General features: G+C 42.4%; 1 protein-coding gene across 1 annotated transcript in view; it reads right to left on the reverse strand.

Annotated features, from left to right (window-relative positions):
* ADAM23 (ADAM metallopeptidase domain 23) overlaps positions 1–14,163 on the reverse strand; it is a 727,231-nt gene that overhangs the window by 405,315 nt on the left and 307,753 nt on the right. Inside the window, 1 exon segment of the mRNA XM_033945744.1 lies at positions 10,225–10,313. Within this exon segment, the coding sequence (XP_033801635.1) occupies positions 10,225–10,313 (89 nt within the window).

Consider the following 14,163-nt stretch of genomic DNA (forward strand, 5'->3'; position numbering starts at 1 on the left):
CCTGTAATCCACAGGATTCCAGAAACTTCACTATTCAATACAGATTAGGAGTGTGGTCACTGAAGGCAATTTAGTTCTGGGAACCATAGGAATTGATAAATCCAGGAGTATCAATCCAATAGCTCAGAAAGTCCAAAGAAGTTACAAAGGTAACTAGGGGTATAGTGGGACTAGCAAAGTGTGCTCAGATGGGAATAGGAGAATACATAAAGTGGATCTCGCAGGAAGGGCCCCAAATTAGGAAGAGGCTAAAGCCTCTAAAGCAGTGGTTCTAAACTCTGTCCTGGAGGACCAACAGTCAAGTTTTCAGGATAGCCCTAATGAATATGCATGATGCAGATTGCATGCCTGTTGCCTCCATTATATGCAAATCTCTCTCATGTATATTCATTAGGGCTATCCTAAAAACTTGACTGGCTGGTGGTCCTCTAGGACAGGGTTGGGAACCATTGCTCTATAGGAAAGAATGCCATTAAGAAAAAGCCTTAGGGAGGAGGAAGTGATGTCTTCAACGAAGATGGCTGCCTAACATCGAGACTCTGTCTTCTGGCAATCATAATTTCCCTGAAAAACTGATTTTCGCTTGCCGATCTGACTAGTCCTGTAGTGCAACTGCTTGTCAATGGCCCCTGAATCTCATGGCATCAAAGAAAAGGACAGTGACCACCAACAGGGCTACACGCCCAAAAATCTCCCCATGTGTTTCAAGTACGCAGTTGGGAAGCAGGATGAAGGCGGGGAACAAACCCGTGCATTGGGGCTGCTGCAGACATCACCTGCAAGGACCTCTGATAGTTATGGAAGAGCCATGGTGCCTCCTAAGGCCGATCTCCAAGAACTGTTAACGGAGGTTAAGACAGAAATCTTTACAGTGACAACCCAGGTTAAAGAGGCGATCAAGGAATTGAGGCAGGACCTGGCTGAAATCAGGTCCTGCATCGATACAGTGAAGCTTCGTATGGACGCCTGTCAGCAGTTGGCCACTGGGGCTCAGCGAGGCTTAGAGGATGTGCAATCCAAGTTGCATGAACTGATTGATAAAATCGGGGATCTTGAAAATTTGGCCCTTCAAAATAATTTACATATTTGGGAAGTCCCGGACACAAATGAATACAAAGATGCTAGAGAAGTGATGACCAATCTGGCCAGATGGCTGCTGCAAGACAACAACTTGGACCCTGGCATTGAGAGAGTGCACAGACCCCTGGGGGGGGGGGGTCTAAGACATCGGAACAGCCCCACAATATTGTTGTCTGTCGTCAGAGTTTCATTATTAAACAGCGGCTCCTCCTCAGAGCTAGGGACCCTTGGCTCGCTTCAGTAGAATGGACACTCTGTGGAACTGTATCAGGATCTTGCCTCCAGCACACTACAGAAGAGGAGAACATTCCGGGAGAACATTCCGGGTATTGGCATGTGCCAATGTGTGGTATTGCTGGACATTCCCCTTCAATCTATTAATCACTTTGAATGGGGTCTCTAAATGAGTCACCACTGTTGGTGAGGCCCGGGTCTTGCTTTCCAAGGAGAGGAATGAGGTTCCTGCTGACCCAGCAGGTGGAATGACCCAGTAGTCTATTCAACAGCTCCTCTCCGTATTCAGATGACAGTGCGTGGAACGTAGATGGGGATCTACTGCATACAGGGCTTCAGAGGCCATCTCGGCAGCCGCGGTTGCTGGCTCTTTATTTGTAAGGCGTATTTTATCTCCACTTCTCAGATGATTTACAGCCACAAAGGTCTGTCTTCCCACATGATAATGTTGGTTCATTATTGAAGGCTAACAGACTTACATTGGATTTCGTTTGCATAATTTATATATTTCATTTTACTAAATGTTACATAAACTTGCGTTATTTTAATTATAGGTGGTTTTTTGTTTGTGCCTATAGTTCTCAACCTAATCCCACATAGATTTTGGGATATGCAGGATATAAATAATTTTAAATAAATAAGTACATAGCCAGTCAGGTTTTCTGGAGACTCACACAATGAGTATCAAACAGATTTATATACAATGGTGGTAGTGAATGCATATTTATCTCATACACATTCATTGTTGAATATCTGAAACCCTGCTGGCTGAGGTGTGTCCTGAGAACTGAGTTGAGAACCCCTGGATTATACAATAGTACCTGTCGGGAAGGGCCCATTTTTCTGACTGTCCATCTTTACTCATAAGGAGTGGGAAGTGCAAGGGAGAATGATAAGTAAATGTGATGCAAGGAAAAGAGTACAAGGGGGAATAGAAGGGTGATGCAAGAAAAGATATATAAGAAGGCTAAGAAAGTGAGGGGAAGGGATGGCATGGAAGAGAGACTGTAAGGAAGGAAAGAGTATCAAGAGGAAAGGAAAAGAGGGATAGAAAAATGAGTTGGGTGAGTGCAAATAGGGATGAGAGGAGGAACAGTGTAAGGCTGGATGAAAGGGATGTTATAGTAAGTGTATGGAGTGGCAGGAGATGCCTAGAGTCAGAAAAACACACTAGCTGACACATAAATACACATGCAAAATCCCCACAAATAAGAACGTTAAAAAATATAGTCATCTGTACTCTGCATAGACTCCCACAATGTTCATTTACTCTACAGGTCATCATAGACACTGCATATGGTCTCAATATATACCCTCTACAATTGAACCTGGCTCTGCTGGTTCTCAGTCTGCTGTTCTAACCATTAGGCTACATCTACTCTACATCTGTAGTAATTTTATAATATGGATGTTCCTATGCTATCACAAAGACATCCATGTCCCTTGTTTTGCTTCGTTCAAAATTTGAGTGTTTCAGTTTGTAAAATGGATATACATTTTGGATGTCACCCTCATATGGATGTTGATTTCTCATATGTTAACTCTCAAATCTCTTCTTTACAAAACTCCCACTTTTATTTATAAATTATTGATTCCTTACACCCCAACAAGAGTATTGAGGTCAAACGACCAACATCTATTAACAGTTCCCTCACTCAAAATCATTAATACACAGCAGCAATTCATCTTCTCTGTTACAGCCCCCCATACATGGAATTCCCTCCCTATTTATTTAAGGGAAGAATGTAATCTAGACAGATTTAAGAGCAAGTTAAAAAGCTTTCTGTTTAAAGACGCATTTGATAACTAGAAAGCCTGACTAGAAGCTTCAATTGAATCCTATTTCATAACTTTTTTGAAGCACATTGCTTTCTCCATTCCTATTGTTTTTTTTCCCATACATGTCTTACTTACTATCAACAACTTGTATTTCTCTTCCCATCCTCTCCTTTTGTTTCAATATGTTTTTGTTAGGTTAGTTTTAAGTGTTTGTTCTGATTCCCCCTAAAATTTTGTAATTTTATTGATTTGTACATCGCTTAGAATTTTGAATTAGTGATTAATCAAATTTATAATAAACTTGAAACTTGAATAGGCTGTATGTCAGACCAAGAAATAGAATTAGATGATAAAACATGAACACTCAAATTTGTAACACTCTCTGAAGGACAAAAAATTAAATCAATGGTCTGCAACATGAGTAGATTAATATACAAAAGACAAAATAATTGGCTGGAAAGACACAGAGGCATTTTTCAAGGTTTTTCCTTAGCCTATTTAGATTAATATACAACATGATAAAAACCTATCAAATCCTTTGATGCTACAAATGTATGCACTGCACAACTTTAATCTAAGATAACAGGAAATTTTGAAGGGACTCAGTTTCTGTGAGTAACCCGGTTTGCGAGTGTTTTGCAAGACGAGCAAAACATTCTCGCAAAACTTGTCTCGCAAACCGAGTGTTGACTTGATTTGCGAGCACTCTCCCCCCCCCCCGAGAACCGGCATCGCTCCCCCTCCGCTCAAACCGGCACCCCACGCCCAAACAACTTGAAACTTACTCCCCATCTGACACCGGCACGCAGCCCACAGGACGTGCCTGTGCCACTTGAAGAACTTCCTGCCTCTGCCAAGCCTTGAGCATGCATCTGCGCATGCTCAAGGCTCCGAGATTCTTGGCGAGAGGGAGAATTAGAAGGCCTTGAGCATGCGCAGATGCATGCTCAAGGCCCGGCAGAGGCAGGAAGTTCTTCAAGTGGCACCGGCACGTCCTGTGGGCTGCGTGCCGATGCCAAACGGGGGAGTAAGTTTCAAGTTGTTTGGGCGGAGGTGCCTGTTCACGCGGGGGAGGGGAGGGTGCCGGTTTGTGCAAGGGGGGTGTTTGTGAGCGGGGGGAAGCAGCGCCACAGGCCTCAGGGGAGGGGGTTGGGGGGTGGGAACGTATCAAGTGAGTTTCCATTATTTCCTATGGGGAAACTCACTTTGATATAAGAGTATTTTGGTTTACGAGCATGCTTCTGGAACGAATTATGCTCGTAAACAAAGGTTCCACTGTATCTACTATTTTAGATTTTAAAGCTGCATTGGGTCACAGGAACATGCAGTGATTCTAATACTCATCTTTGTGTAACAATAGAATGTTGAATCGGTGGAATGTTGTCATTGGATCTCTGAACACAACAAGATCCCTGGTAAACACAAAAAATAACTAGTTAAAAAATGTACACTTACATTATGACGCAGTGGCTTGTTTCTGTTCTGTTTGCAGAAAGGCACATTTTCTGACACTGTTAGTGGGAAGAAACATATTTTATTGTTTTGGAAGAAACATATTTTATTGTTTCTTCTCACTAAGTGTCAGAAGATGTGCCTTTCTGCAAACAGAACAGAAACAAGCCACTGTGTCACACTGTAAGTGTGCATTTTATAACTAGTTATTTTTTGTTTTTACCAGGGATCTTGTTGTGTTCAGAGATCCAATGACAACATTCAACCGATTCAACATTCTACTGTTATTACACAAAGATGAGTATTAGAATCACTGTATGTTCATGTGACCCAATGCAGCTTTAAAACCTAAAATGGTGGAGAAGGGAGGGGTTCTGTTTTACTTCTAAGGTTAATTGCATTATCTTTGGGACATTGCTGAAACAAGGCTGCCCTGTGAACTTCTAAAAGCTAAGTTACCATTTCATATTCTGCTCTTTTCACTGGTTTTCAGCATTATATCTGCTTAATTTCTCTTCTCCTCCCTGTTTCTTACTAAAAAAAAAATATAAAAAAGCACAAAAAAATCCTTCTCTTTCCTCTGTTAAATCTTATTTCTTCTTCCTGCAGTTTTGTTTAAAATACTGTGTTTTAGGTGGTATAGAGCCTATATTTCTGGTGTCTGTGGCTCAGGGGGACTAAAGTAGGGAAAATCCTGTTATAAATCCTGTGTTTTAGGGTAGCACTGATAGAACCTGCGTTTTTGTTTAAAATACTGTGTTTTAGGTGGTATAGAGCCTATATTTCTGGTGTCTGTGGCTCAGGGGGACTAAAGTAGGGAAAATCCTGTTATAAATCCTGTGTTTTAGGGTAGCACTGATAGAACCTGCATTTTTGTTTAAAATACTGTGTTTTAGGTGGTATAGAGCCTATATTTCTGTCTTACCAGTATTCAGCCATTGTTTTCTGCTGATTAGGTGGAGAAGGGAGGGGTTCTGTTTTACTTCTAAGGTTAATTGCATTATCTTTGGGACATTGCTGAAACAAGGCTGCCCTGTGAACTTCTAAAAGCTAAGTTACCATTTCATATTCTGCTCTTTTCACTGGTTTTCAGCATTATATCTGCTTAATTTCTCTTCTCCTCCCTGTTTCTTACTAAAAAAAAAATATAAAAAAGCACAAAAAAATCCTTCTCTTTCCTCTGTTAAATCTTATTTCTTCTTCCTGCAGTTTTGTTTAAAATACTGTGTTTTAGGTGGTATAGAGCCTATATTTCTGCCTTACTAGTAGTCTTACTTATAGTCCCACCAACCCCAGGGACCACTATTCATATATAGAGACCCATATAATCAGGACTTCACAACCAATCAAGATGACCTTTATTCTATGCAATCACTGTGGTGCTATAATTCCAAGACATACTATTTGGAGGCTTAAGGCTTGCCCCATCTGTCTTCAACTTGCCAGTATTAAGGAGGAGCTCTGCAAACTTAAACAGGAATTGAATACAATTAAAGCAGCTTCCATCACTCCACAAAATCATACCAACTTACCACCTCTACCTCAAAGAATAAAACAGCCCAGGAATAAATGGGTCACAGTAGGTTCAGGAAGACTGCGACATGTAACACAGAAACATCCACCTTCACTAATATTACCTCTACAGAATTCCTTCGCTCCACTAGTGCACTGCGATACTCAGGAAAACAGAAGGGAGGTGGGACTGGAACCAATGAAGGAAACTCAAGAGAACAAGAGCACCCTAAGTACAAATAAAAAAGCCAAAAACAGAAAACTATTACTATTGGGGGATTCCATCATCAGAGGCATTAACCTTGGAACACAGGGCGAGGAGTCCAAAATAGTGAAATGTCTTCCAGGATCCTCAGCTACCAGGAGTTCCAGGCAAATACTGACTATAGTTAAGGAAGAAACTAAGGATTTTAACACTGATGTTGTTATCCATCTGGGAACAAATGACCTGGCCAACAACTCCACACTTGCAGCACAGAAAGCTTTTCGGGAGCTTGGTGAGGGCGTGAAACCTTTTGTAAAGACTTTAGCTTTTTCTGAAATACTGCCTGCATATGGAAAAGGAGAGCAAAGAGTGAAAAACACAGAGGACTTTAATAGATGGCTCAGAGCCTGGTGTCATCAAGAAGGCTTCAGGTACATAGGAGGATGGGGAAATACATGGAAGGACAAGAAGCTATATTGCACTGATGGGCTACATATTACTACAGCAGGAAAAAGAAACCTTGCAGAGAAATTTAGACAATATTTTTCCAGGCATTTAAACTAGAAGGTGGGGGTGGTGTATGTACGAAGGACAATTATAAAGACCACCCCCGGCAAAAGAAAAGATGTGATAGTAGTAAAGGCTGCAACATAAGCAATATCAGCAACTCATTTCTTAGTATTGCAACAGAAAGTGAAACGACACAAAAATCCATACGAAAAAGGAGATTATCGCTGAAAAATGGCTGGAAAGCGATGACCACAAATGCTCGCAGTCTAAGCAACAAAGTTCATGATCTGCAAGCCCTGATATTAGAGGCAGATCTAGATATTGTTGCTATCACAGAGACATGGTTCAGTGAATCACATGGATGGGATGCAAACATACCGGGATATAATCTTTTTAGGAAGGACAGAGATGGTCATAAAGGTGGAGGAGTAGCTCTCTATGTAAAGATCAATATCCAAGCGACCGAAATGCAAGGGACCTGGGGAGAGGAAGAAGCGATATGGATTGCTCTGAAAAGAGAAGATGGAACTTCTATCTACGTGGGTGTAGTCTACAGACCTCCGACTCAATCGCAGCAAATTGATAAGGATCTGATTGTGGATATCCAAAAGTTTGGAAGGAAAGAGGAGGTTCTGCTGTTGGGAGATTTCAACCTGCCGGATGCGGACTGGAATGTTCCGTCTGCGGAATCAGAAAGAAGTAGGGAGATTGTGGATGCCTTTCAAGAGGCTCTGCTCAGACAAATGGTGACGGAACCCACAAGGGAAAAAGCGATATTGGATCTGGTCCTCACAAATGGAGAGAGTATCTCTAATGTTCGAGTGGGTGCTCACCTGGGTAGTAGCGATCATCAAACGGTTTGGTTTGATATAACGGCTAAAGTGGAGAGCGGCCGCACGATACTTAAAGTCCTAGATTTCAAACGTACGGACTTTAATGCAATGGGAAAGTACCTGAAGAAAGAGCTGTTAGGATGGGAGGACATAAGAGAAGTGGAAAGACAGTGGTCTAAGCTGAAAGGAGCGATAAAAATGGCTACGGACCTTTATGTGAAGAAAATCAATAAAAACAAAAGAAAAAGGAAGCCGATATGGTTCTCCAACCTAGTGGCTGAGAAAATAAAGGCGAAAGAGTTGGCGTTCATGAAATATAAAAAAACCCAAGAAGAGGAGAGCAGAAAGGACTACAGGGTGAAACTGAAAGAAGCCAAGAGAGAGATACGTTTGGCGAAGGCACAGGCGGAAGAACAAATGGCTAAAAATGTAAAAAAGGGAGATAAAAATTTTTTCAGATATATTAGTGAAAGGAGGAAGATAAAAAATGGAATTGCTAGGCTAAAAGATGCTGGGAACAAATATGTGGAGAGTGATGAGGAGAAAGCAAATGTGCTAAACAAATACTTCTGTTCTGTGTTCACAGAAGAAAATCCTGGAGAAGGACCGAGATTGTCCGGCAAAGTTACACGAGAAAATGGAGTAGATTCTGCGCCGTTCACGGAGGAGGGTGTTTATGAGCAACTTGAAAAACTGAAGGTGGACAAAGCGATGGGACCAGACGGGATCCATCCCAGGATACTAAGGGAACTCAGAGAGGTTCTGGCGAGTCCTATTAAAGACTTGTTCAACAAATCTCTGGAGACGGGAGTGATTCCTGGGGATTGGAGGAGAGCGGATGTGGTCCCTATTCATAAAAGTGGTCACAGGGATGAAGCAGGAAACTACAGGCCGGTGAGCCTCACTTCAGTTGTTGGAAAAATAATGGAAGTGTTGCTGAAAGAAAGGATAGTGTATTTCCTTGAATCTAATGGGTTACAGGATCCGAGGCAACATGGCTTTACAAAAGGTAAATCGTGCCAAACGAACCTGATTGAATTTTTTGATTGGGTGACCAGAGAGCTGGATCGAGGACATATGCTAGATGTAATTTATTTGGATTTCAGCAAAGCCTTTGATACAGTTCCTCATAGGAGGCTGTTGAACAAACTTGAAGGGCTAAAGTTAGGACCCAAAGTGGTGAACTGGGTCAGAAACTGGCTGTCGGACAGACGCCAGAGGGTGGTGGTTAATGGAAGTCGCTCGAAGGAAGGAAAGGTGACTAGTGGAGTCCCTCAGGGTTCGGTGCTGGGGCCAATCCTGTTCAATATGTATGTAAGTGACATTGCTGAAGGGTTAGAAGGAAAAGTGTGCCTTTTTGCAGATGATACCAAGATTTGTAACAGAGTAGACACCGAAGAGGGAGTGGAAAATATGAAAAAGGATCTGCAAAAGTTAGAGGAATGGTCTAATGCCTGGCAACTAAAATTCAATGCAAAGAAATGCAGAGTAATGCATTTGGGGATTAATAATAGGAAGGAACCGTATATGCTGGGAGGAGAGAAGCTGATATGCACGGACAGGGAGAGGGACCTCGGGGTGATAGTGTCCGAAGATCTAAACGCGAAAAAACAGTGTGACAAGGCAGTGGCTGCTGCCAGAAGGATTCTGGGCTGTATAAAGAGAGGCGTAGTCAGTAGAAGAAAGAAGGTGTTGATGCCCCTGTACAGGTCATTGGTGAGGCCCCACTTGGAGTATTGTGTTCAGTTTTGGAGACCGTATCTGGCGAAAGACGTAAGAAGACTTGAGGCGGTCCAGAGGAGGGCGACGAAAATGATAGGAGGCTTGCACCAGAAGACATATGAGGAGAGACTGGAAGCCCTGAATATGTATACCCTAGAGGAAAGGAGAGACAGGGGAGATATGATTCAGACGTTCAAATACTTAAAGGGTATTAACGTAGAACAAAATCTTTTCCAGAGAAAGGAAAATGGTAAAACCAGAGGACATAATTTGAGGTTGAGGGGTGGTAGATTCAGGGGCAATGTTAGGAAATTCTACTTTACGGAGAGGGTGGTGGATGCCTGGAATGCGCTCCCGGGAGAGGTGGTGGAGAGTAAAACTGTGACTGAGTTCAAAGAAGCGTGGGATGAACACAGAAGATTTAGAATCAGAAAATAATATTAAAGATTGAACTAGGCCAGTTACTGGGCAGACTTGTACGGTCTGTGTCTGTGTATGGCCGTTTGGAGGAGGATGGGCAGGGGAGGGCTTCAATGGCTGGGAGGGTGTAGATGGGCTGGAGTAAGTCTTAACAGAGATTTCGGCAGTTGGAACCCAAGCACAGTACCGGGTAAAGCTTTGGATTCTCGCCCAGAAATAGCTAAGAAGAAAAAAAAAAAAAAAAAAATTTTTAATTGAATCAGGTTGGGCAGACTGGATGGACCATTCGGGTCTTTATCTGCCGTCATCTACTATGTTACTATGTTACTATGTTACTATGTTACTATGTAAAATAGTAGATACTGAGAAACTGAGGCTCTTCAAAATTCCCTGTTATCTTATTTTAACCCTATTAAAGTCTGTTCAGCACAGTAGTCTACAAATGAGGAATCAGAAGTTTATCAGAAAGACACTTACATTCAGAGCTCTCTTCTTCCTCCTCCTCCTCCTTAGCCACTGCATATTAGAAACGAAGGGCCACTCACTGCTAACATTTCCTATTCCTGCTATGAAAAAACAAAGGCAATTTACTATCAAACAGTAAGCCAAGATAGCTCTTAACACAAATTAAACAAGGGAAAGATAGTTTTTACAAGATTTAAATTGGGTAACATGTACTTCCTCCTTGGCATGCAACTCTATTTCATGCATATTCAGTGTGGATATCCAGAAAACCCAATGGGACTTGGTATGCCCCAAGGACTGGGTTGACAAGGTCTGTCTAGTATTATTTTATTTTTAAAGCCAATACAAATCAAGATGATATTTAAACACAAGATACTGAGTTATCTGTATACATGGAGAGTGATCTTATAAACAGCATGCTTAATTAATTAATGTATTTATTTATTTAATTCATTCATTCATTTTTTATCCCATTGTCCCCAAAGAGCTCAGAACGGGTTACAGGTTTAACATATATAATTTCTGTACAAGTTTACAATACAAGTTTTTATCCTAACTTGATACATACTAGGGGCTAATATTAATGATATACAGTTTACTAGAAACTTAGAAACATAATGGCCCATCTGCAGTAACCATTATCTCTTCCTCTCTCTATGAGATCCCACGTGACTATCCCAGGCTTTCTTGACAGACACAGTCTCTGTCTCCACCACCTCTTCCAGGAGTCTGTTCCACGCATCTACCATCCTTTCTTTAAAAAAGTATTTCCTTAGATTACTCTAGAGCCTATCACCTCTTAACTTCATCCTATGCCCTCTCATTCCAGAGCTTCCTTTCAAATGAAAGAGACTCAACTCATGCGCATTTACGCCACATAGGTATTTAAACATCTCTATCATATCTCCCCTCCCCGCCTTTCCTACAAAGTATACAGATTGAGATCTTTAAGTCTGTCCCTATATGCCTTATGATGAAGACCATGCATCATTTTAGTAGCCTTCCTCTGGTCTGACTCCCTTCTTTTCATATCTTTTTGAAGGTGCGGACTCCAGAATTGTACACAATATTCTAAATGAGGTCTCACTAGAGTCTTATACAGGGGCATCAATACCTCTCCCTACGTACCCTAGAATCCTTCTAGCTTTCGTCATCACCTTTTCAACCTGTTTGGCCACCTTAAGATCATCACATACAATCACACCCAAGTCCCGCTCTTCTGTCGTGCATATAAGTTCTTCACCCCCTAAACTGTACCATTCCCTTGGGTTTTTGCAGCCCAAATGCATGACCTTGCATTTCTTAGCATTAAATTTTAGCTGTCAAATTTCAGACCATTCTTCAAGCTTCACCAGGTCTTTCTTCATGTTTTTCACACCATCCGGCGTGTCCATTCTATTGCAGATTTAGGTATCATCCGCAATGAGGTAAATCTTACCCAACAACCCTTCAGCAATATCAGTTATAAAAATGTTAAAAAGAATAGGCCCAAGAACAGAACCTTGAGGCATACCACTGGTAACATCCCTTTCCTCAGAGCGAACTCCATTGATCACTACCCTTTGTTGCCTTCCACTCAACCAGTTCTTGACTCAGCCAGCCACTTTTGGGCCCATACCGAGGGCACTCAGTTTATTTATTAGACGTCTGTGCGGAACACTGTCAAAGGCTTTGCTAAAATCTAAATACACCACATGTACCACACTCCCTCTATCCAATTCTCTGGTCACCCAGTCAAAGAAATTGATCAGATTTGTCTGGTTAGAATTTGTTATAGTTATCCTTTGCTATAGTTATCCTATAGTTATCCTTCAGTGCAAGGTTTTCAGTACAGGTTTTACCCTAATTTGACACACAGAAAGTTACAGTGTATGATACAAGTTATCCTTATGTGACACATACTGGTTCTGGTACCAATATACATTTCTTTGTAGTTTATCGGTCAAGGGCAGTGTTTTGGATAAAGAGGTATGTTTTTATTGCTTTTGTAAAGCTGAGGAGTCCTTCAAGAGATCTGATCTGTAAAGGCAGTCGATTCCAGTGGCTCAGTATGAAGTAGGAGTAGGACTGTTGCTTTGCGGTTTGCAGTTGAAGGGCATGACCGGGGCCATTTTGAGGCATATTTCATTCTGGTAGTTCGAGCAGATGCCTGTTTTACAAAGACACGAGCACCTATGTTCCCATATAAAATTACCTCAGAAAAGCTGCAAAAATTGTAGATATTGCAAAGCAATGTGTCTATACACACCAAAACATGCATATTTTACAAAGACTGTGCCTAAAATGAAACTCTACCCATTCTCCACCCAAACCTCTCCCCCAAACATGCCTACATCCAATTATACACAAACATGTGCCTTCTTATCAGTAAGTATACTTATACACATCAGTAACTTTATAAGACTCATTTTCTGGGAAAATGCTTGAGTACCTGATTGTAAAACCGCTTAGAAAACCTTGATAGGCGGTATATAAAATCCTAATAAACTTAAACTTAAACTTCTGTGTGTATATTTACAATCATGATCCCAAGAAATAAACAGGCAGATGGTCCATAAGGGCCAAAATGATGAGGGGTATGCAGCAGACTGAAACAAAGACAAGAATTGCTTGTCTTTGTTCCAGTCTGAAATTTACAGTAATGAACTTGCAAAAATTCCTTTATAATATTCAAGCATAAAGGGCCTGATTCCATATAGAAGAGTTTCTCAACACACAGAACACATACCCCAGGGGGTACGTGAGATGTGCGTAGGAGGTACATGCTGTGTCGTCTTAATTTACCACCCATTGCTGGCAACAGGGAAACTGCCAGCATTTGTGCCTCCCCTCCCCCCCCAAGTCATCTCTTTGCCAGGCCATCTTTCTCTCCTCTAGTCATCTCTTTGCCAGACCAGCTCTCTCTCCACCAGTTATCTCTTTGCCAGCAGCAGTAGCCTTCTTTCTCACGGCGGTCAGCTGTTTGGAGGTGCATGGAGAAGATGGTCTGAGGGCACATGGATACAAGGCCGCACATGCGCTGAAGAAGACAAAGGCCCGACTGGCGCACCGGTAATGTGTGGCAATAGCGGGCACATCAAATAGGCCCAAGGCCTGGGAGAAGCACAGAAATGGCCCCTTAGGGGTAAACAGATCCACCAAGGACAATCCCAAAAATAAAAAAGGTAGGCCACAGAGGACTTGATTAAGCTGGGGCGGCTGAGGGCCTGGTAAAAGTACTGCTGGACAGGGGAGGAGAGAAAAGGAAGGGAAGGGAGAAGAGGTACTACTGGACATGATGAAGGGACAGGTGCTGCTGGACAAGGAAGGAGAGAAAGGGAAGGGAGAAGAGGTACTGTTGGACATGGTGAAGGGAAAGAAAAGGGAGAATAGGTACTGCTGGACATGGGACAGGGAGAGGGAGAGGTGCTGCTGGACAGGGGAGGAGGGAAAGGAAAGGGAGAAGAGGTGCTGTTGGACCTGGCAGAAGAAGAAGGAAGGGTAAGGTGCTTCTGGACTTGAAGGAGAAGGATAGGGAAGAGAGAGGTGCTGCACACTGGACAGGAGGGTGAAATGGTGCAAGGGAAGAGAAAATTTGTTGTGAGTGGGGTTGGAGGAAGGGAAGGAAGGAAGGAAGGAAAATTGTTGCAGGAAGGGTGAGTGATGAGAGAAGGAGAAATGGACTTGGGGTAGAGGGGAGGGAGAAACAGTGCATGGGGAGAGAGCATGCTAGTTGTGAGTGGAGTTGGGGAAATGTGGACTGGGGGATGGGGATTTGGGATGTCACACTCGAGGGAAGGGGGAGAGTTAGAAAGTGTGTAGGAGGCAGAAAGTGATAGATGGGAGAGATGTTGGATGGGGAGGGCCGAAAAGAGGGAAGGAGAAATATCACACTCAGGGGAAGGGGGAGAGGGCAGAGTGAAAAGTCTGTCTAGACCGTTTCCTTATGAATCTGCAAAGTAGTGGAACTCC

The sequence above is a fragment of the Geotrypetes seraphini genome, chromosome 5 (assembly GCF_902459505.1).
Source record: "Geotrypetes seraphini chromosome 5, aGeoSer1.1, whole genome shotgun sequence".
Lineage (NCBI taxonomy): Eukaryota > Metazoa > Chordata > Amphibia > Gymnophiona > Dermophiidae > Geotrypetes > Geotrypetes seraphini.